Consider the following 24,532-nt stretch of genomic DNA (forward strand, 5'->3'; position numbering starts at 1 on the left):
AAAAAGATAACAAAGCCGGTGGAAACACAGCAGAAAATTATGTTGAAATTGAAATTTATGTTTACCTTCGTACAAAGTAATCATCAGCTCACATAAGTACCAATGATTGTGTGTGGGGCTAGGCAATAGAAGACGTCGCACTGGCACGTTACTTAAGCCACGAAACATATAAATCGCTTCAGAGCAGATACGCCAATATGAACAAAGAATCGGAAAATTTATCATGGCGAGAATATACTAAAGAACAAATCATGTAGTGTAGAGTCATATGTGTACTTTTGAAGGAGAAGTACACATACATCTTAGATACTTTCTGCTACCCGTAACCTTAGATATTTCTTAATTGCTTTTATGATAGGCAACTTCGAATAAACACTTATTAACGTTTACTGGTACATAAAAAATCGCACTTTTCCCCCTGTAGATAGTATAGATTCTATGAGTAACCGTTTTTACAAGTTGACGAAGGGTTAGCTGTTCTATAATAAAAAAATCTGTCATCGCAAAAATAAGGCCTATATGATACGAGTACATGTAATGTCATTTGCTTAGCTACAGGATGCATCTAACGATGTCTGATGCATAATAGCGCATTATCATCTCATTACGTGGTTTGATAAGCGATTGCACCGGCTATTCCTAAGATGCAGACAAATATTTTTAGTCTACGCGAAGATGCTAAACCGTAAGTAGTCGTGCCATATTTAACAATTGGCTGTCCCATGTTTTGTAGAATTGCAACAAATACAAAAACGCACCAACCACTCTTAAAAATTGTTATTTATTCTAATGAGGTTCCCAAGAGAGCGGATCATCTAAAATGATTCCTAGATACCTGTAATCGCCCGTGGTCCTCTTAATATGAGACTCTTGACTTAAATTATGCCATGAATGTTTTACTGTAGCTGTAGCCTGCGCGTCTACAGAGTTTGCCCAGACAGTTTCAAGCCCCTTTTAAAGGCATAAAAGAAAACGTAGTAATCAGCAAAAATGAAAGTGGACGAAAACACAACTTGCCAAAGGTGTGAGCCGAACGCACATCTTCCGTGATGGGGATGCGGTGCTTTACCAGTAAAGTCATCATGGCGACCATTCTCCCGTGCACTTTCTTGGAGATTTGTGTAGGCACCCGATAGGCACTAGGAGTGTTCGCCAGCGCCTTCTTACGGATGAGGCGATGGATGTGGAGGATCCTTATAACCGCCGCCGTGGCATAATACAAACGCTTAGGAGTAGGCAAATGACCAACGAACACTCGTATGTTACGTCGTGGCATCAAAACTGACGAATTCTAGGCCGTCGCTACGCACTGAGCGAGAAGGATAAGGGGAAAAGGCGAGCTCCTTCTTCATGCACACCGACTACCACGACTGACACAGTTCCACGGGAAAAGTGCGAAGACCGTAACCTTGGCGTTGTATTCCGGCTTCTCGGAGAGCGTGACCCAGGCAGCCGCGTTGCCCTGCGAGAACCCCACGTAGAAGAGCTCGCTCCATCCCGTTAGGGTGAGCACGTAGTCTACCAGCGCCGGGATGTCATAGAGGCCCACTTCGTCGAGCCTGCGAATAGAGAATGCGCATTGTTATCGACATCCGTCCCTTGAAGCCGCACTCTTCGCTCCGCGAATAGCGCGCGTGCATAATCGACGGCTTACGAAACACACCTCCTATAGCTCCTACCGCAATTGTCAAGAACGTTGTTACCACGAAGCCAACGGCTGTTATTTCTGAAAAGTATAGGCTAGTTGGTCAGTGACATCACGAAACAGGGTTATAGCGCTAGGATGACGAAGACAACCAGGGGAGTTGTTGCATGTACTTTTCAGGACTTGAGTGTAGGAGTGATTACAACGCCGTATTTTTATGCGAAAGCGTCAAATGGCCGATTCAGCAAAAGAAGCGGTCGTCTGCATTACATAGCAGTGAAAAGGCACCTAAAGTCCCATTGGCTGCGACACGATGTGGCGAGCGCCCCCGACGAAGCAGAGCGGCCGAAAGGGGGCGCCTGCGTACCCAATAACGTGCCAGGTGTGGCGTGACAGGGGATGGGCATTGCCGCGACGCCACGTCACCGTCGCTCTCGCAAGCCGGCGTGCGGTGCCGGACCCAGCACTGCAGGCTGCTGCTGCTGCTTGCTGGCTCGGGAAGCACGTACCGCTATCGTACATCACGCGCAATGCAAAACTCGAAGGACCGCTCAGCGGCGTTCAATTGGACTTCAGTACTCTCGCATTCACAACTCATAAGTGCTTAGGGGTCCACCGACTAGTTTGTTGTAATAGCAATTATACCTACGCTCGAGGTGCATTCAGGACGTTGGCTCTGCCAGCTCCGCCATCGTGCGGTCCGCCTATCGCAGGCAGAATCGCTGTCAGCGCGCGTAGGCGCGGAGTACGCTTGGACGCAGACAGTACGAAGCGAAGTGGAGGCCTGTACGTACAAGGACCAGATTCTGGGACAGTCCTTCATTGTGGGCGGCTGTAATGTGTTAAATACGTATCATCATTTTCACCGTCAACGCTCGGCGTAATCAGTACGCTGGCGGAGCGAGGGCCTCATTCTGGCTTGCGCTATACTGCTGGCAGGAATGTTGTGCGCGCGCACACTATAAGCACACTCGCGTTCGTGTTGAGCTGCTGTGTGTATGTGTCCACCAGTCTTAGTGGAACGGACGGTAAGCACCAACGTAACGTTGTCTAATATTTAATTGGAATCTGACAAACGCCGACGGTTTCCTGTCTCATCTCGTGCGCCGTCGAGGTGCGATGCCTCCAACGCCACTGGCGACACTCCTCGTCGCACCAGCTTTGTGCGACGAGGAACGGTGCCCTGTCAGCTACTTGGTAGCTGACAGGACACCGTTCCTTCTGCCCAGCAAGAGTTACCTTCAGTGCTGCGCCACGCCAACGTGTCTCCCCAATGCCTCTATACGGAGGGCGGGCCTGCGCACTATGCTTTAAGACGTCATGCTACTCAGACCGAAATTTCCATTGCCAAGCTCGGCTTGACGAAAGCGTTGACGTCAAAATCACCGCTTCGTACTCGGGAGCGTCCACGCTAGATTCCACTGCAGTCGGGGAAGGTGGCATGGCGTCACGGATCGGTGTGCATCAGCCTTAATTGTCAGTGACCTTGTCCAATCTAGAGGTGCTGGTCTCGCGCGCGTGTATTTAGAACGCAACCCGAGGAGTTCAAGGACAACGCTAAACCTTGCTATCGCTATTGGCCCTCCCGTAAAATTGTCCAATTGTGTGTCTGGGTAGGAGTACATGATATAGATATATGACGTGGAATGCGTTTTTTGTTGTGTGCGTGAGTCTGGTTATTCATTTCTTGCCTTCTTTTACTGATGTTGCGGCCCTGCTGTATGTTCGTTTTCTTTCTTGAGGAGGTTGGGGGAGGTGAGGCTTTGCATGTTTACACAATGTTTTTAAGGCTTAAGTATGTTATCGCTTTTTTGTAAGTCACCATCTAAATATACCTGTGAACACCTATGAGGTCATTTTTTCAAGTCTATGTTTACGTGGCTGCCATATATTTTTCCCGTGTCTTAAATATTTCAGTTGCTTCTCGTTTCTTTATTAACGGTGGAAGTGGGAGACTAGGGTGGGCTATCTGACATTCTTATCTAATAAAAGCGACAAAACAGGCAATGATATTATAATACAGCACCAAAAAAGTGTCGTCATGCTTAAGGTGGCAACCATAATAGCAAGCAGCGGCCGTCCTGTGTGTTTCGGGTTTGTCTTCGTCTTCCATTGCGACGTACACATGTTTCCTAAAGAGAACGCGAAACTGCAGACGTAGTTGCTTATCAGCCGTCTGCCGTTTTGGCTCCATCGCGTGCTGTCCGCAAATTGGGGCTCTACGCTAGAGTAACCACTAACCAAGTAGCTCAGGTAAGGGTGCTGGGACGCCGCCATATTTACTGGCCCAACTATCATGCTGCTTTCGTCTTCGCTAATGATCTGGATGAGGCGTTGCCGCGCGCCTATGAAGCGGTTGATCGTCTGCGAGTCGTAGGTAGTCGTGCTGCCGCCTTTCCTTGTTTATTTCTTCGCCAGTCATACTGTGAATTTCGACCGCTGTTTCATGTCGAAGCAGCGCTGGAATGACATTTTCCATTAATTTTATATTCAACTACGTGCGCCAGCGCAACTTGGCGAGAAATAGAATGAGAAGATTGCCACTGAATGAGACGCAGAGTTATTCTTTAGGTTTAACTTCCCGAATGCAACACGTGAGTTCTCAGATAGTGGACAATTCTCTACTTTTTCTATGACCGATGTGCAAGTTTAAGCGTGTTGGTATTCTATAATGATGATGATGATGATTCTTTCGCATCTGTTTGGAACGGGACGATGACAAATAGTCACCTCTCTTGGTTTAGTTAACCAGCTACGTATACATGCTGCTTATTCTAGCATTTTTGTATACATATCGTTCATATTCTAGCATTTCGTATGCGTTTTCGTATGACTTTCCCAATACAACGTGCCATACGACTGGGCAGGAACTGCTCATGTGGACGCAGAAGGCGCGAACGTCCATCTTGATTTACATGTCTATACTCGAAATATACACTACAGCTCACACACAAGACCAATACGCAAAAGAACCAATGCGCATGAATGCAATGGAAAATCCTAGGAATAAACGTAATAACATGGCTAACAAGATTCATTCGGCTGACAAGCTCATATGAACTAAGACTAAAGCATGGCCCGGTTCAGCCATTACTACCATCTACCGCCTGGGTTTTTTTTTAGCCATGAACCAAAGCTCGCTACACGAAGCTTTCTTTCAGTATATCTCGATCAAAATGCGGCTGCCGTACCAGAAATGGAACCAGCGTTTTCCAGCCCTGCAGCACTATGCCATGCATAGGCAGTGCGAAACCATTACGGGTTGCTCAAATTAAGTCGAGGAAATATGATGAGGAATACGCAAATTGAGATATTTCATTTCTTTCATTGCACCCTCACGACCACAAAGGTATTACAAAGCGAAATGGGAAATAAAGTTAATAATAATAATAATATTTGGGGTTTTACGTGCCAAAACCACTTTCTGATTATGAGGCACGCCGTAGTGGAGGACTCCGGAAATTTTGACCACCTGGGGTTCTTTAACGTGCACCTAAATCTAAGCACACGGGTGTTTTCGCATTTCGCCCCCATCGAAATGCGGCCGCCGTGGCCGGGATTCGATCCCGCGACCTCGTGCTCAGCAGCCCAACACCATAGCCACTGAGCAACCACGGCGGGTCGGAAATAAAGTTACAAAGCAATAAAGACTACAGAAAGGCAGCAGATGACGTAGTTAGAGTCATCTGAATCTCGAAGTGGTGGCGCTGATTATGGCCGTGGGAAATTGTGTGCGGTCTTTATTGGCAACCATCGCTTCGGAAAGGTGGGTAATTATTCTGGTGGGGTTAAAGATAACTCGGCGTACAAACTATGCTACCGCATAATTATGTACCTAAACTCATTCAGAGTTAAATAAAAAAAAATATCGGCTACCAATACCAATTGTTATGGGCATGTTAGGGAGAAGGTAAATGCTCAACCTTAATTCTTAACCAGGCTGGCCAAAATGCGTCGTAGTCCACAAACATTTCCTTGAGTAAGCGGTGCTTTAGTTACATGTATAAGTTACATGCATAAGTTACATGTGCTGCTCATAAGCGTTAAAGAGGACTGCCGGATTATTGTTTTCAATAATTTCATAAAACACTTTCCTCCAATTGTACAATATAAGCAACTACAGAGAAAGCAAGAAAGGTTTGCTCAAAAAGAAAAAAAAATACGTACTGTTGAAAAAAAGTGCCCTCATCTGGGGGTAAAACTTAGTTCATCGCGGTTTCAGAAACGCTGGCTCCAGTATCGACAAACCAGAAAGGTTTGTCGATAATAAAGCCAGAAAAAGCGTGATGAATCATTCGCAACAAAAAGTGCTTATCAAGCTCACGAGTTCTACGAAGAAGCACGAGGTGCCTAGTTTCACATGAAATCAGTATAGTAGCAATACAGTCGCGATCGCGAAGTGGCTTAAGCGCTTCCGAAAATCGACAGCCTCAACTCTGCATTTTATGCCTTAATACGCAGGATTGCGCCACCGAGCGGTGGAGGTTGCATTTGAGCTGTCTCGCCAGCTCGTACGTTGTCTCCTAGAACGACATCGCCGACAGAGCCCAGTTCTGCCTGCTGTGACTACTGAACAGTGGGATAGGCTTGAAGTAGTGAACAGAGAAGCCGTGAGGGCAATAACGGCACCGCCGTGTCTTACTTCAATCCCGACAATCCAACGACATACCGAGCTTAACACGATTACGAAGCTCGTCATTCAGAGAGAGCCATGAACACAACTAGACCAACAGTACATTGCACCAGTGACGGCGCTTTATCTCCAGTTTTACAGAGATCCCTCCATGAACACGGCACGGCATTGCCTACCGCCGTGGTGCTATACTTCACTCAGAAAGACCAATACGAAACAGTTTCGCAGAAGCAAACGGCCATATATTGTACCAGAGATCAGTGCCGCTAGGGGATACTGCGATCTACAAGGACGCAGCTATCCAGAGGAAATGAGCACGGGTTGATTTTGTCAGCCTAACACACCTCGGTACTCTAGCCAATCGCAGCTACGTGGCACAAGTAACGAAAGCTGAAACCACAAAGCTTTTCGCGTCATAAGTGATCTTTCGGATTGGCCACCTTCGCTAACAGCAAATCCATCATAGGGATTGACTGGAATTTTCGGTTACGATTAATTCTATTTTTAATAGTTTTGGAAATACGGGCGCAGGTTCTTTAATACTTGAGCTACGGACCGTGCACTTTGCGATCGTAGCCGTTCGCAACTTGACCGACAGTGATGTCGTTTCAATGCATGCCGACTCACGCAACGCTGTTAAGCAGTCGAAACAAGTAAAAGAAGGAAAAGGAACGCACGTATCGGCGGCACGGTCACAAGCACCATAACAATAAAGTACACAAGGTCACCCGTTCTCTTTCTTCATCACGACAGCCCTCCTACTTCTCTACCCTGTGGCCCCCACCCGTCCGTCTTTCCAGTCGGAAAAGCTCTTCTCCTACAGGACACACGTCCTTTATTTCACCCGTGATTATGCTCTTTTCCTTGTAATCTAGCTCTGGTGTAGGAAGGCTCTCTCCGGAGATTTGGGGCTGAGGCATGCTTTCTCCCCTTCTTGTAACTAGGAACTGAAGACCCTGTAACGGTGCCCGAGTTTGCAGCATATGCTTGCGATCTTCAGTGGCCCGGGACAAGGACCACAAGATAGAGAGAGAACGCATAGAAGTGCCGGGATAAGGACAGGTCATCCCACAGATTTCATACGTGTTATCATGGACAGTATGTTGCACAGGCAACTTATGCAGCTCCTTTACGAAAAAAAGGCCTGCAGGCATTTATATAACCACATTACGCCACATGTCAAAGCTTTGAAAAAAAGCAAACAACTAAACGAAGAAAAGCTCTCAAATGTCAAATGGAAGTATGTAGATTTACGTTACCCGAAATTCCAGTATTTTTTGTCTGCTTCGGTGAGCTGTAGGTGTTCGCGCGCATACGGCGTTCCTCGAAGATTTGCCAGCCATACATCGTAGCCGGCATCCGCGAGGAGAAAACCTGCGTGGTAAGTTTCGCACCATTAACGTCGATACCTAAGTAACCGTTTGAAATAGGCGAACTTATACGCGTAAAATAAATGAGCTTTAGAGACTTTATCGTATAAGCAGTTCATTTGACAGTTCAATTATGAGACAAGCTTAGCTGATCCCGGACATTGTGCAGTCTATGGTGCAATGTGGTTAATTTCCGATTATACTGGCGCAAATTATGCCCCTACCTTAACGTTAGCTGCTCTGTGACTAATTCTCGATTTTTGTCTTGTTGAGACTTACGCTTCGATACTTTTTGCGAATGACTACAACGCTCTGGAGGCGCTAAATGGCTTTTTTTTCTGTGGATATGATTAGAAAACATCCGAGATCCCAGATGTTCCAAAGCCATGTAATGTATGCAACCAAAACTTTGTCTTTAAGAGCTATTACTTATAGGCACAGTTTTTGTAAATGACGCAAAAATCACTGACATGATACGACAGTATCACCGGCAGTAAAAGGAGACATGATACGCGCGTAGCCGTGTGTGCGATGAGGTTTGCTTATGAAATACTCCTGTCTTGCGGCAACTATTACATCTGTGAGACCGGGCGATGTCTTAACGACAAGCTGAGGGATCATTGTGGGCTGGCTTAGGCGGGTAGGGTCGGGATATCTTGCAGGCCGTTGCAAAAAGTGTGTGATTAGAGAATAAGTGTGATGGGTAGAATTAAGGCTGAAAAACCCATACTGATATGCTACTCTGTTTGCATACTAAAGGCCCATATCTGCATTAGAACCCTTTCTATTGGAATATTGAATAAAGAGATCGATTAGTTGTCCAAGATGACATATTGCGCACGCGTTGTGGACAATATAAAATACAACAGACGCAGTCTCGAATTCTGATGCAAGCGTGCCTTTAATGCGTGTAGGCGTTGGTGCGGCATAGCTAATTGATGTTCAGTGTTCATCCTGTGCAGCCCGTGTTTTTCTTCGTCTTCCAATCATGTTTCATATGAGAAGATTGGAAAAATTTTGGTCAGAGCTGGACCATTCGTTCTAGAAGCCGACCAATGGCTCGGAAGGTTGCCGGAAGAAGTTAAATGCTTAAATAAACGCTTGACGAATTTATAATCGGCAACCGTTGTATCCGTTATCGTTGTCACTCAAGTGTGCCTTTCTGCGCACTAGTACTCACAATAAAGAAATTAAATACTGAACTAGCAATTTTGCCATTGTTTCTGGTTTTTTTTTTTACTGTCACTGAAACTTGGACACACCACCATGGCGTATTTGTGCAAGTCACTCTTACCTAGACATACCGAAGCGTTGTGGGTTGATAGTGGCTACCTGCATCTCTCGTACTGCTCCGTAACTTTCGCGTCGAACCATTTAAATTCTTTTTTTTTTTTTGCGCTCCGCGGGAGGAAGGAAGTTCTTACTAGGGAAGCTCTCTTAAGAATCGACTGTTTGGGAGGAGAAATAAAAGGAACAGCCACTTCCTTCTTTAGATGTTTTGGCCTTATGAGATAAATATTTCTCTATATGTTCCTGAAAACATGATTTCCTGGACAGGAAATTTTCGCCTTGAGGTAAATGTGACATCAGCAGAGTTTCTGCTGCGACATGCGCGCACCACATACGGACACACACACGTACGCCAACACATACAGGCGCGCATCCCCCACGCACACGTTCACACAGATTATACAGGCACACATATATTCGGTCTTACATACATGCACATACTCAGATTTGTACACATGAATACACACGCGTACACATGCACATATACACACGCGTGTGCACACACGGGCACACGGACAGACACCGGCCATACCTCATTTTGTTGGAACCTGTACATTCCACATTTCAAACTTATGCATCGTTATTAAATTTGTCACCGTCACCATAAACATACCGAAGTGTGGTTTTTGAGGAAGGGCTAATAACCTATCCCAGAACTTTCTAATTACCATCTCCCGGCACCCGCAGAACCTATCACGTGCTTCCACATCTATTAAATTCATGAGTACATCTCAAAATGTGCCTAAGGAATTTGCGATTACGTTCCCTCAAAACCCTTGTTGCTGTTCTACTCTATTATTCTAACGGTATGCCTGTCATTTGTATTGTGCACTACAGGTATTTGTTTCCTTTTCATACTCTTTTTCTGTTCTCCAAGTATCGGCTCCATAGATTAGCATTGAGAAAACACTGTGGTTATTGTATTTGAACTAATATAACGCCAGTTCCTTACATAAAACTCAAGTCCTAGGCACGCGCCTCATGTCTTTCTTTTTTCCAGGTTACATATCCAGCTTTTTTGGGTACGTACCAACTGCCGCGCCAGGCGACCGCGGCGTGTAACTAGCGCGTTTTCAATGAAATGAACAGGTTTGTAGGTAATAATTAAAAGTGCAGGTCGATTATAGAAACAGGCATGTGACAGACATGTTCCAAAAGACAATGCGAACGAGGCCAATACAGTGATTATGCTTTGTTCCCAGAGCGGTGTTACGTTTCGCCTACGACGCGCGGTTTAGCCGGCGCGACTGCAACAAAGCGGCAGACATTTTGGCCCGTTCGGCGTCGCCGCTACGCTCCCCGCCAAGCGCGTCCAGGCATGTTCCGATGCCACGTGTCTTCATGTGCGTGTGTGAGTGTATGTGCCATTGTGCCCGACCGGAGGCGATACGACAGTAGGAGTCACCTTCTCCTACCAGCCATTGTGCCCGACCGGAGGCGATACGACAGTAGGAGTCACCTTCTCCTCCCAGCCATTGTGCCCGACCGGAGGCGATACGACAGTAGGAGTCACCTTCTCCTCCCAGCCATTGTGCCCGACCGGAGACGATACGACAGTAGGAGTCACCTTCTCCTCCCAGCCATTGTGCCCGACCGGCGGCGATACGACAGTAGGAGTTACCTTCTCCTCTTTGTGCCCGACCGGCGGCGCTACGACAGTATGCGTCACCTTATCCCATTGTACAATCACGTGCTCGTCTATTGAGGGGTTCCTTCTTGCCCTCAACTGCGAGAGTATAAAAACAGCTGCCCCCGGACGCCAAAAGGAGGGCTCCGATTTCTTCTGTTGAGTAAAGTGCACTCCCGTCTCTCTACTTCGGTCAACCTGACCGCCAACTCTTTGCGATGTTAAAATAAACAAGTTGTTTTGTTGTTACCAGTCGACTCATGCTTTGCCGGGACCTTCGGATGCTTCCAGTTGTACCCCAGGCCGCCAGGCCAACGCTACCCTTGGGGCTTGCGACCCAGGTGCAACAACGGGCGTCAGCGCCGAGTTCCCAACAGGTCGTACCATCGGTGCGACCACAACAACTGTCTGCCAGCGGTGAGATCGCGACAACGGAGGCCAGCAGCGAAGAGATGCAGTTGACTGTATGCTGAGCAGCTCAACAACGATCCGGGAGCAGTGCAACGAGCCCTGTGTGATGACTGGTTGCCTGCAGCGGAACGACTGCGCTGAACTCTTGGCTGCGAGGTTTGGTGAGTGCGGGACTTTCTTCTTCTGAGCTTTGCCAGGCTTTTGTTAGTGTCAGAAACAGAGCTGGTAATTGTGCTTGTCATTGCTGCCGGGTTAGTTTGCGGCAAGACAATAATAGGCAGTAGAGAAAGCAGCATTCAGAGCAGCCATGGATTTGAAGTCGTTGCGCAAACCGAAATTGTTGGAGCTTGCAAGAGAGTTGGGTCTGGATGTCTCAGACAAACTCAGAAAACCTGAACTGCTAAAGGCTATTCTGGAGTTAGAAGCTGAGGATGACGAGCTGTCGGAATGCCTTGAGACCATTGAGGAGAGGGAGACTGCAAAAAGACAGGAGCGCGAACTTAAAGAGCAAAAAGAAAAAGAAGAGCGTGAACGTAAAGAACAGAAAGAAAAAGAAGAGCGTGAACGTAAAGAACAGAAAGAGCGAGAGCAACAAGAGCGCGACCGTCAACACGCTTTGGAAATGAAGCGTCTTGAGGTAGAGATGGAACGCGCTCGTAATGGAAGTCAGGCACACGGTGCAGGAGAACGCGTATTGTTCAAAATGACTGACCTGATGCGGCCGTTTAAGCTTGGAGAGGACATTGGTTTGTTCCTGGTTAACTTTGAGCGAACGTGCGAGAAGCAGGGGTTCTCTCGGGAAACGTGGCCACAGCGCTTGCTCACTTTGTTACCCGGCGAGGCGGCCGACGTAGTCGCTCGCTTGGATAGAGAGGAGGCAGAGGATTTCGACAAAGTGAAATCGAGTCTGCTAAAAAAGTACAGGCTGTCAGCGGAGGCGTTCCGTCGGAAGTTTCGGGAAAATGAGAAAGGCAAAAGTGAGTCATATACAGAGTTTGCGTACAGGCTTATGTCAAACATGCAGGAGTGGCTCAAAGAAGAGAAAGCGTTTGGTGACCACGATAAAGTTCTGCAGTGTTTCGGGCTAGAACAGTTTTATAGTCGGTTACCGGAGAACGTGCGGTACTGGGTCTTGGATAGGCCAGACGTTTGTACGGTGGCTAAAGCCGCTGAGCTAGCCGAGGAGTTTGTGACGCGTCGGGCTCGCGGAGCTAAGGACGGTCAAAAGGGTGAATTTGGCTCGAAGTTTGAGAGGCCGAGGTTCACGCCCATGAGATTAAAGGGGGACACGCATAGTGAGGATGCGAGTGAAAGCAGTCCGACCAAACGTAAAGAGACGGCGGCAGCCAAACGCAGAAAGCGGTACGAGATGAGGCGAGCGCGCGTGTGTTATACGTGCCAGAAGCCGGGTCACTTTTCGGCGCAGTGTCCGGAAACAACACCAAAAGTTGTGTTTTTTTCATTATGCAGCACTGACGAGAACATGAAGCTTCTCGAGCCTTACATGCGAGACCTCCTCGTGAACGGGAAAGAGTGCCGTGTGCTTCACGATTCCGCAGCTACGATGGATGTAGTTCACCCGTCTTACGTAGAACCCCATATGTTCACGGGCGAGTGCGCATGGATCAAGCAAGCCGTGGAAGCTCATAGCGTGTGTCTGCCAGTAGCAAAGGTGCTTATTGAAGGACCTTTCGGAGCGCTTGAGACGGAGGTGGCAGTGTCATCTATGCTGCCCCCCCAGTACCCGTACCTATTTTCAAACAGGTCCGATCACCTCCTGCGCGAGAAGGGGCTTTTGTTTGGTGAGGCTAGCGTTCAGGCCTTAACCAGATCGAAGGTTCGGGAGCTCGCTGCAAAGGCGGTAGTTGCGGGGCCGACGTTATCGAACAATGAAAAAGGGTCAGAGGTACAGCAAGCTGACGAACTGAATAAAATTGAGCCTGTAGCGTTGAAGGCGCCAGATACTGCAGAGGAAATGCCCGATAAGGGAAAGTTAGAAGAGCTATCTGCAGATTTGCTCATCGCGCCTACGTCAGACGGACTTGATAGGTTGCTAAAAGTCAGCCGGTCGGCTTTGATAGCCGAGCAAAAGAAGGATGGTAGCCTAGAAAACATACGCTGCAATGTCAAGGAAGGTATCGCCAGGAAAAATGCGCGTTTTGTGGAAAGAGGTGGAGTCCTGTACCGGAAGTATCTAGACCGCCGAGGAGTGGAGTTCGATCAGCTGATCGTTCCTCAATGCTATCGTCAGGATCTGTTGCGCTTGTCGCATGGGGGTTCGTGGTCCGGACACCTAGGAGTTAAGAAAACTAAGGACCGTCTCTTGCAAGAGTACTATTGGCCAGGGTGTTTTCGGGACGCAGACCATTTCGTGAGGACATGTGACACCTGTCAGCGGGTGGGCAAACCAGGGGACAAATTGAGGGCGCCGTTGAAATTGGTACCTATCATTACGGAGCCTTTTAGACGGCTCGTTATTGATACAGTGGGACCTCTGCCGGTAACAGCCACGGGGTACAGACACATTTTGACTGTGATCTGCCCAGCGACAAAGTTCCCTGAAGCAGTGCCGCTTAAAGAACTCAGCTCAGTTGAGATAGTCAATGCACTACTGTCCATATTTGCGCGAGTTGGTTTTCCTGCGGAAATCCAATCAGATCAGGGCACAGTGTTTACTAGCGCTTTGACGACAACTTTTCTCGAAAGGTGTGGGGTAAAGCTGCTACACAGCTCAGTGTACCACCCACAGTCGAATTCCGTTGAGAAGCTCCACTCCGTCATGAAGCGCGTGTTGAGAGCATTGTGTTTTGAACATCGAACTGACTGGGAGCTGTGTCTGCCTGGGGTGATGTTTGCATTAAGGACCGCGCCGCATGCGGCTACGGGGTTTTCGCCAGCTGAGCTGGTGTACGGTCGCTCGCTTCGGTCTCCGCTTCGCATGCTTCGAGAATCGTGGGAAGGCAGGGGCGACGACCCAGTCGTGGTGGAGTACGTGCTTAAGCTCCTCGAACGCTTAAGAAGGGCACAGGAGTTGTCAGGTGAAGCAATGGCAAAGGCCCAGCAGAGGGCCAAGGTTTATTATGATCGGACAGCCAGGGCCCGTCGTTTTGAGGTGGGCGATGAGGTCATGATATTGCGCACATCGCTAAACAACAAACTAGACGTGCAGTGGGAGGGCCCAGCACGAATTGTTCAGAAACTGTCGGACGTTAACTACGTGGTGAGTCTGCCAGGAAAGCGGAAAGCACAGCAAGTTTACCACTGTAATCTGCTCAAACCCTATAAACAACGGGAAGCAGTGGTGTGCATGATGGTAAACGTTCCTGAAGAGCTTCCGGTCGAGCTTCCGGGACTAGGCTCAGTGACGAACAGGGAAGACACCGGTCAAGTCATTGGTGACCTTATCAGTAAAGCACCGCTGTCGCCTGAGCAGAAAACCGAACTACACCAGCTCTTACAAGAGTTTCAAGGTCTGTTCTCTGAGAGGCCTGGTAGGACTTCTGTACATACTCATGATATAGAACTTACCTCCCCAGAGCCAGTACGATCCAAGGCGTATCGGGTGTCACCCCGCCAGAACGATATTATGGAGACTGAAATGCTACAGCTCGGTGTTATTGAGGCAGGTGAGAGTGATTATACCTCCCCTTTCATTTTAGTTGAGGTACCGGGCAAGGAACCTCGTCCTTGCGTCGACTACCGCAGGCTTAATTCCATCACTAAGGATCAAATTTATCCGTTCCCTAACATCGAGGAGCGCCTTGAGAAAGTTAGTAGCGCTCAGTTTATTTCCACCCTAGATCTTGTCAGGGGTTATTGGCAGGTTCCACTTACAGAAGAGGCTAGTAGGTATGCGGCGTTCATTTCACCAATGGGAACATTCCGTCCTAAAGTATTGAGTTTTGGTTTGAAGAACGCGCCATACTGTTTTTCAAGCCTCATGGATAAAGTGTTGCGGGGACAGCAAGAATTCGCTTTACCGTATCTAGACGACGTAGCGATATTCTCCGCATCCTGGTCTGAGCATATGGCACACTTGCGGGCAGTGCTAACCCGCCTGCGCGAAGCGGGCTTGACAGTCAAGGCTCCTAAGTGCCAGTTAGCACAGGCCGAGGTTGTCTACCTCGGTCACGTGATTGGTCAGGGTCGTCGCCGCCCCTCTGAAATAAAGGTGGCCGCTGTGCGAGACTTCCCGCAACCGCGCACGAAGACCGATATTCGGTCGTTCTTAGGTGTCGCCGGCTACTATCAGAGGTACATCCCCAGGTACTCTGATATCGCGGCTCCCTTGACGGATGCTCTAAGAAAGACAGAGCCTCAAACAGTCGTCTGGGACGAGACAAAGGAAAGAGCTTTTAGCGCCCTAAAGAGTGCCCTAACAAGCCAGCCTGTGCTACGATCGCCAGACTATACAAAAGGGTTCGTTGTTCAGTGCGATGCTAGTGAGCGAGGCATGGGCGTTGTACTGTGCCAACGGGAAAATGGAGAAGTAGAACACCCCGTCCTGTATGCTAGTCGTAAGCTGACCAGTCGTGAGCAGGCGTATAGCGCCACCGAGAAAGGTGTGCATGTCTCGTGTGGGCCGTTCAGAAATTGTCATGCTATCTAGCCGGCTCGAGGTTTATCATTGAGACGGATCACTGCGCTCTCCAATGGCTGCAGACCATCTCTCCCAAAAATGGCCGCCTCCTGCGCTGGAGCCTCGCTTTGCAACAATATTCCTTTGAGGTGCGTTACAAAAAGGGGAGTCTCAACGGTAACGCCGATGGCTTAAGTCGAAGCCCCTAACGTAGGAATCAGCCTCAAAATTGTTTGTTACTGATGTTTTTCTTCCTGAGGCAGGATTTTTTTAACATATTGCTTTTGTTTAGTGTTTCAAAGTGATGATATGCTTTCTAGTGTAATTTTCCAATTTGTGGACGCGTTCTGAGTGATGCTAGACTACTGTAAGGAACTAGGCAGTGGTATAAAAGGGGAAAGAGCCTGGCAGGGCTTAGTGAGGGTTGTGCCGTGCTTGCTGACTGAGCGGTTGAGTTTCAGCGTAGTTCTAACGCTTGCCGGGAACGAGAACAAAAATGTGAACTCTCCCGAAGTCACTTTGCAGTGTCCCGTGCGAACCTGAACGAGAGAACGAGGCCTTCTCTGTGCGCTGCGCTCAAGAAACGTCGAGGGACGCCCGACTTCGGTTATGAGCATCATCGAGCGACATCCCTCCGGACAGCGGATGCAGTCCCCTGTCCATCGGGATCTCCTTCCCCCGGCGGGGCGGTCTGTTACGTTTCGCCTACGACGCGCGGTTTAGCCGGCGCGACTGCAACAAAGCGGCAGACATTTTGGCCCGTTCGGCGTCGCCGCTACGCTCCCCGCCAAGCGCGTCCAGGCATGTTCCGATGCCACGTGTCTTCATGTGCGTGTGTGAGTGTATGTGCCATTGTGCCCGACCGGAGGCGATACGACAGTAGGAGTCACCTTCTCCTCCCAGCCATTGTGCCCGACCGGAGGCGATACGACAGTAGGAGTCACCTTCTCCTCCCAGCCATTGTGCCCGACCGGAGGCGATACGACAGTAGGAGTCACCTTCTCCTCCCAGCCATTGTGCCCGACCGGAGGCGATACGACAGTAGGAGTCACCTTCTCCTCCCAGCCATTGTGCCCGACCGGCGGCGATACGACAGTAGGAGTTACCTTCTCCTCTTTGTGCCCGACCGGCGGCGCTACGACAGTATGCGTCACCTTATCCCATTGTACAATCACGTGCTCGTCTATTGAGGGGTTCCTTCTTGCCCTCAACTGCGAGAGTATAAAAACAGCTGCCCCCGGACGCCAAAAGGAGGGCTCCGATTTCTTCTGTTGAGTAAAGTGCACTCCCGTCTCTCTACTTCGGTCAACCTGACCGCCAACTCTTTGCGATGTTAAAATAAACAAGTTGTTTTGTTGTTACCAGTCGACTCATGCTTTGCCGGGACCTTCGGATGCTTCCAGTTGTACCCCAGGCCGCCAGGCCAACGCTACCCTTGGGGCTTGCGACCCAGGTGCAACAACGGGCGTCAGCGCCGAGTTCCCAACAGGTCGTACCATCGGTTCGACCACAACAGCGGTTAAAGATTCAGCAATGGAAGCCTATGGAAACGATGAAAATTTGTACTGGCGTTTTGAGACAAAAGACGGTCGGTGTGATAACACTTCAATTGCTATTATTTTAACCGCTAAAGCGTATGTATTCCGGAGACTCAGCTTTCGATTGGTGCTTAGCTACACTCTCTATAAATTGCATAACACGGTTCCCAAAAGCGATTTTTGAAACACAGCCCTGCGAATTCACCTGGTATCATTAAAAACCCGCACGTATCACTGCGGAAGCATTGGAAGCCGTGGCTGAGTGGTTTAATCACTCGCACGTGTGGCTCCGCGTCATGCTGGTAGCGGTTCAATGTCGCGATGCATAGTATACGACGCAACCGTGCGGGCGTCGTATCTTGAAAGCGATCTGCGACCTGGCCAAAGTGCGCGGTCGCGCTGGCCTCATCTTCAAAAAGTCTTACGATGTCGGCAGAGCGCGGTCTACAGAGTGCGCGTTGAGCCGGTAGCCTTGTATGCGTTGTGCTTTCGACTTCTCGTCCACGTTGAAGCAAGAGATGCACGAAGATCAATTCGCTCGCTGCTGCTGCCGCGATTCCTCACACCAGCGTTTTGGCAGCGAGTTTGCGTGCTCATCGAGCGAGATGTATTCATGTTGTGCGCCCGTGACAACGTGCTTGTTAATTGGGGGGTGGAGCAGGTGAATTTTCGGTAGCGTGCCTTCTGAAGCCTTGGGGCATGCTCACGCGTACTTAGACAACTCCAGTGGAGTTTCTGCGTACTTTTTGTAATGGGAAAAGGGCAATTGGGCGAAGACAAGCAACGGGCAGAAACGACAAATTAGTACTAGGCATTTCTTTCTCTACAGGACTCCCTGGAGTTCAAAGAAGGGATCGCTGTCTTATATAGGCGAAAAAAAAACAACATTATTCTGTCTTGCCGCTTAAGTTATGTTTGCTGTCTTTGAAGACCAAGTGCATCAAAATTACAGGCAGCAAAAGTGGCCTTGTTTCGGAAAGCGTTGGCAAGAGTAACCTTCGTGCGAAATATTATGCTTGAAACAGAAGAAGGTGCATTAAGATAATGCTAGAAAAATAGATGTTATCGAAAACAAAACTGAAAAAAATTAAACGCCACTCACTTGCTGAAATGACGCAGAATTCAGATGATTAAGCATTACCTAGCTCAAAACATTGAAAATACGCTTGGGGTTTGCATCACATCCGCTAACTACGATGTTCACGCGCCGTCTCCTTGGGTGATACATGCTGGCTGTTAGAAAAACAAACATTTACCAGTCCCGCATCTGTGCATATATTGCTATGAAAGCATATACGCTGCTCGTTTGTAACCACCTTGCAGAAGTAAAATTTAGTTGCAGCTACACTTTATATGGGATATAAAGCGCCATTTGGTTTTAGGTACTTCGAAGCGATTTCTATACCTTAGGCAGTGTGGTGTGTGAGCTACAGCTGTCTAGAGACCCCCCCACAGACTAGCGGCAGTTTTCCGCAGGCGACCAGATATCGATATCCTTAAGCGGGCACTGAACACTTAGCTGCGTTTCGTGACTACCCTCACGACTAATAAGTCTGCCAATAGCTGCAGAAAATTTAGTATTCCGTCTAGGAGAAAGAATGGCTATTCGTATTGCTTTTTTCTGCACTCTTAGGCAAAGTTACACCCTTTGGCTTGCCCCTTCTGCCACACAACAATAATCGTAATCTGCCTTGATGCGTTTCCTTTCTTTAACGCTGCGAGCCCGGAACTTTCCAGTAACGAACGGCACGCGCGTTATCAGAAGGGGCACTCGAAAGGATGTAAACTGTTCTATGCTGATAACGCGTGTGCCTTTCGTTACTGGAAAGTACCGGGCTCGCAGTGTTAAAGAAAGGAAACGCATCAAGGCAGATAACGATTATTGTTGTGTGGCAGAAGGGGCAATCCAAAGGGTGTAACTTTGCCTAAGAGTGTGGGCGGCGCGTTTTCTTCTATTTTCGGCTGCCTTCAGTGCGCACACAGGATGCTCTGTACACGTAGCTGTTGACATCACGAAATATCGGCCGCTTCAGCATGGTGTCAAAAATATTGTGAGTGACGTCTTCACAAGTACCTTTGAGGTAACAGAACAAAGTAGCAAACAGGCGTGTACAGGTTTTTGTTCTTTGTGTTGATTACTCTGGCTATAAAGGGTAGATGTGCAACTAGAAATCTGCGCGGCTGTCTGGGTATGCGTTTACTTATGAAACCTTGCAAAGATTTGGGGAGACATGATAGAGTTAGGTGGCATGGGCAGAGGAAGGAGCGCCTACTCATACGCTGGAGAACCACGCTGTCCTGCCCTGAATGCCTGGCCTGAACCCTAATTCTTTCTGAGGTGACGATCCGTCCTAATAAAGTATGCATCAACTAGGCGAAGAGGTACAGCGTCTGGATTAATTGCCACTCTTAGCATGCTGCCTGCTTTCGTGTGGTATGAATGCAGCGGTGTGGCGATAAAAAACGCGTTTGAATAAATGTCCCGTGCTGCATTTGCCCCAGTCTATGTATACAGAAACATAGTTTGGCTAGCCGTTGCCATTGAGGATGAATATACGGTGTCCTTCGTATGGTACATTAGTTTCTTTGGGAGGCGACAGTACATGATGGTCGGTAGCCACTATGTATTTAAGCTGTTGCGTAGCACGAGTGCTTACCGTAGACCGCTGGCACTGCTGGCTAGACTGGTACCCGTGGAATGGTACGCGAGACATCATGCTCCATGTGGATGATGCCGGGTGGGTTTGCTATAGCTGAGAACGGAGTAACAAATTGAGAGTGACAATAAGACTTGGGCAATTTATTGTTATTTGAAGATGGTGATCGCCCACAGGAATTGGCAGATGGAGTATCTGGGCCGCCATGTTGTAGCGGTGCCTCTTCCGGTGATACCCCTTTTCGTGCTTTTCGCGTGGAACCGATGCTCCATCGGCGTTTTGAACGGAACCAGCCGATCGCGAACGGTGGAGGACAAGAGTGGCACAGAATCGAGCGGAAGGCATTGCTACAAGTATTGTGTGGCCGTGGGTGTCCTTCTGAGTGGTACTGATATAGCTACACTATCGCTTTGGCGCTGTATCACGCTGCGCGCTAAGACCGTCATATTTTTTCTGCCTGTTGCGCTAATACCAATCAGTGGTGTGGCAGTTATAGGCATGTGAGTTTTAATGCAGCGCATTCTCCGTGCCGATGCAAAACACTACAGTAGGTAGGTTCCAGTCTCGCCTGGTTTTGGGCCTCCTCAACAAAAAAAGAAAGTTTTTACAGATGTGAGATTAGTACTGCCATCTTTTAGCTTATTGCCGGATGCTCTACCGATGGATTCATATACGCAGACACAGAACAAATTATTGTAAACGTTATGCTTTGCGCAGCACTGATTGCCCCTGCGAACGGAGGAGGCCCAATTTGCTCTCTCGTTTTCAATGTAACGCCTAGTCAATTCGTAACAACTATGATGTAGGCAAGGATTGACTAAACGCTGCCTGTCAGCCTCTAAGCAACTCTGAAGCCATCATTGTTTGAATCATTACGAGCACTATCAGCGGTATTTGCTCGATGCAAGAGCTTCTCGCCACCCCAGATATTGCAGCAGAACGTTCGTGCACGAGTGCCACGTGAATTTGCCTGCGACTGGTGTCTTCAATAAGAGAAGTGAATCGAAGATGATCGGCCCAGAAGCAAAATATTATATTTGCACTCATAATCTCAACCTTTGAGTCTTTCCCTCTACACTTTCTTTTTAGTTTTGCGCTTCCGTGTGTTTCTTCAGAGTTTCTATAGCTCACTCAACGCAGTTCTTGATGGAACGCTCTTATTTTATTTAGACGCGCGTTCCTTTCTTTTTATCGATGATATACCACCGCATAAAAAACCTATGAGCAGTTAGAATAACTCCCTCAGGTGTTGAAGTAAGTCCGCCACCAGCGTTCCCAGGGCGTCATTGTATTCTCCAAAAACACGCTGACCAATGATGTTTCATTCTTGACTTCGAACATCCAGCTTATAATAAAATGGACAAATGGGTACGTTTCCCTTGGAACAAATATATTTTATTAGGTCTAGATTTTACCTAATCTCCAGTGTCCTAGTTTATCAGTCTAGTGTGGGACGCTGTATAGCGTTATTTAAACGCTACTTGTATTTAGAACCAGTCACGGTCTCTTTGAAGGCGTGGCTGCATGCGCCCGTTAGCGTCTGAGTTGCGGTACCGCACGGGTATGAAGATTCGTCGCGTTAAAAGTGCGCGTTTTATCGCAATTTTCGTAATAAACACGCTGATGTTGCATGTACACGTCGGACATTTCATTACATTTATTGGTATCGGCATCTTAAGTGAATCAGTTAAGAAGTTAACCACGCGATTTTACTTTATTAGCCTTAAAATTACCACGCTTTATCCTGCCTTTGCTGTTCGCCACCACACACCCCGCGGTCCCAAAGAAATGAAATTTTAATTGGCGGAGAAGGGGTATAAATGCGGTGAACGACGCTTAGTGTTTTCTAATAGGAAAATTTATTTGTGTGAAATCCGATACGGCCGAAGCTGATATCATGTACCGTCTAGTAAATTCCTTGTCAGCGCCAAGCGACGAAGGCTAACCTAAAGCATATCACCATGGTGTCACTAAGGTTAAAAGCGCCACATTTATTTATATGGAAAAGATTCAGGATGAGGACAACTCGAAGATGAACGAAGCATCAAAATGTTCCTAAGTGTTGCATAGTGGGGATGACAAGGCGTCGTGTATAGTGCAGGGCCCCAGATTCATTTTTATCACCCGGACTTCTTCGACGTGCGCTAAATCTATGCACACGAGTGTTTTTGCGTTCCGCCCCATCGTAATGCGACTCCCTCGACCGGGATTCGAGCCCGCGACTTTGTGCTCAGCAGCAGAGGGTGTCGAAGCAGCGCGGATCGAGATCACATCCCGATCCGCGCTGTGGATGAATATTCGAAGTTTCGACTGCGATGCGAATAATACACAGTAAGCATTCACATTACTATTCGTGAAATAACTATTTCGTAGCTTTTAATTGTTAAATATATCTGATATATAGCAATTAGCGGCTGTGTGTCCTGGATGCTGTTCTCCTGCCTACTAAACAAAGCATAACAACTGTCAAGAGGGAAACAACGGGAAAAAATTTCGTAGCTATGCCGAAACAGAATGCGTTATGCAAGGTTTGTTCTCGGTCTCGCGGCCGAAGCCTGACAGCCTGTGAGTTTCGGTTGCAGTTCTTTTCTGGAAGTTTAGTTTAGGTTCGCTACCGGTGCTGCCTGCCTGGAAGCGGCCCCTTCTAAATTTGCGGACGCTACAGAGGCCTCTAAGTAGCTTTTCTTTCCTTTTGCAGAACCTGTGATTTTTTTCGACAATCATTCATTTAGTGTTTTCGGAAATTCAGTCACACAAAAGCCATTAATTTTCGGATAGCTTGTTTGCAACGAGTCTGTAAAGATGATGAGAGGCTGTTCGTGCAGTTTTCTTGCTGGTAATCAGTGATATTGTGTTTCAAACAGATCCTTCGCTCAAATAGGTAGTTATACTTTTAGTATCAGTAAGTACAGGCGTAATATCACTACTGGAAATAAATGCATTTACGGGTGAATGTAGTTAATCTGCGAATCGAGACCCGATGCTTAATATTCGTATTTGATTCCTCTTTGAAGAAAGTTCACATTCGCCTACCTCTAGACCATCTTATTTGCAACGCCAATGCATTTTTTGCAAAATTATTTCTTGGAACACTGGTGCTATGCTTAGGATGTCTGCTAAGCAGATATGATTTTACTACTGCTGGGGTTCAAATTCGCTTCCATAACGTGCCCTAAAGAGTATATTAACAATTTATGTGCTGAGGCCTTTATAGCGGTTCATTCTTTTCTCATACCAGGCAACTCACCAATATCTAAGTTCATGTACTCGTCGGCGGCCTTTTCAATTAAAAAGCAAATGTGTGCGATAGTGGGATTTTAACCAGTGTTCTCCGACGCAGTAGTGCTCCAACCAATAGGCACGGCATTTGTGGTCCATATTGCGGTATTTAACTGATATCAACCTGAGCATCTTGCATGCTCACAGCCTTACAACCCGCATTCCTTGAAGTCAGCTAGCACTTTGAGACGATTGGCGCGTTTGTCACGTCACATACAAAAGAACTGGCTCGTGAAAGCGCCAACGGGCCAAGTCTACATCCTTCCCTTGTGGCAGGCAGAGATTCGCGCCATGTGACATTGAAACACCTTGTACAGCCTGTACTACAAGATAACCACTGTTACTTTTAACCTCTTGAGGTGCTCTGTACACAATTGGGCATGTCCAGGTAAAGCATCAAAATAAACAGCATGGATTAAATTAAGTGAATTTAAAACCTGTCGCATGCATCTGGAGCGACTTATTTGACATTTCCTGCAATATCAGCCAATATGCACAGAGTGTTTCAGTGAAGAGAGCTGGACGATAGATGTCTGTGTTTTTGCCCTCAGCGCCAGCATGTCGTCATGTAGTGGGTTCATGTCCATCGTTGTTTCTGGCAAATATCTCTTTCTAAGTTTGATAAACGTGTAATTATTCCAGATTTGAAGCATCATTAACTTGGCTTTCCATAAAGATAACATAATTGCGAGCTTTAGGTTGTTAAAATGATTGTACCGTTTACACATATGACCACGAAACATGTACTGGCGGCGGTGTTTTCATTGCGATTAGTCATGAATTCATTATACCCGTTGTGTCACCTCTTGAAGTGCTATGGGCATGCATTCGTCTTAATCATAATGATTTAATTTGCTGCGCGTGTTACCATCCTCTTAATCCATCTTCAGTTTTTTTAGATCTATACGACGTACTACATAAATTTCATGCTAGGTACTCTACAGCGACCACACTCTTAGTTAGTGATTTGAATTTTTTGAGTACATACTACACTTCGAAGACCAAGCCGGAGTGGCGAAAAAAAATGAACATAGCGAACAAGACGGAATAAGTTACACGACAGAATATAGCAAGTATTACCACTCAAAGACAAACATAGACTAACAAACATGATTAAAATACGCCGAAGAAAAAGATTGCACTGCTCTGTAAAATCATTTTCATGCTTACAAAGAAAAAGCAAACGCAAGTTATGAGTTATCAGAATATAGACAAGAGTAGGATTTTATCAACATTGAAATTTACACGAAATGATACATGTGCTTTTCAAAGTCAGGAAGGCCACGTTCTGAAAAGAACATTTGAGAGCAGTGCGTTACATTTGCTGACGGTTCGCAGAAAGAAAGAACGAGTGTTTGAAAAGATTAGTACGTGCGATGTATGGTGTCAGGTCGTTATTTTGACTACGTCTCGTCTGCCTGGAAAACGTGAGGCAATGGTAAATACCAGGATTGATATTAAACTGACGATTGTGGAGCCAAAAAAAATATCATACCAGAACCT

At 47.4% G+C, this 24,532-nt stretch overlaps 1 protein-coding gene across 1 annotated transcript in view; it reads right to left on the minus strand.

Annotated features, from left to right (window-relative positions):
- Positions 1–24,532, minus strand: part of LOC142563429 (lipase member K-like) — a 53,662-nt gene that overhangs the window by 14,760 nt on the left and 14,370 nt on the right. The window contains exons 2-3 of the mRNA XM_075673983.1: positions 7,538–7,652; positions 1,409–1,559 (exon numbers count right to left, since the gene is read on the minus strand). Of these exons, the coding sequence (XP_075530098.1) occupies positions 1,409–1,559; positions 7,538–7,652 (266 nt within the window). The remainder of the gene's footprint in view (positions 1–1,408; positions 1,560–7,537; positions 7,653–24,532) is intronic.

This window comes from Dermacentor variabilis, chromosome 11 (assembly GCF_050947875.1).
Source record: "Dermacentor variabilis isolate Ectoservices chromosome 11, ASM5094787v1, whole genome shotgun sequence".
NCBI classification, from domain to species: Eukaryota; Metazoa; Arthropoda; class Arachnida; order Ixodida; family Ixodidae; genus Dermacentor; species Dermacentor variabilis.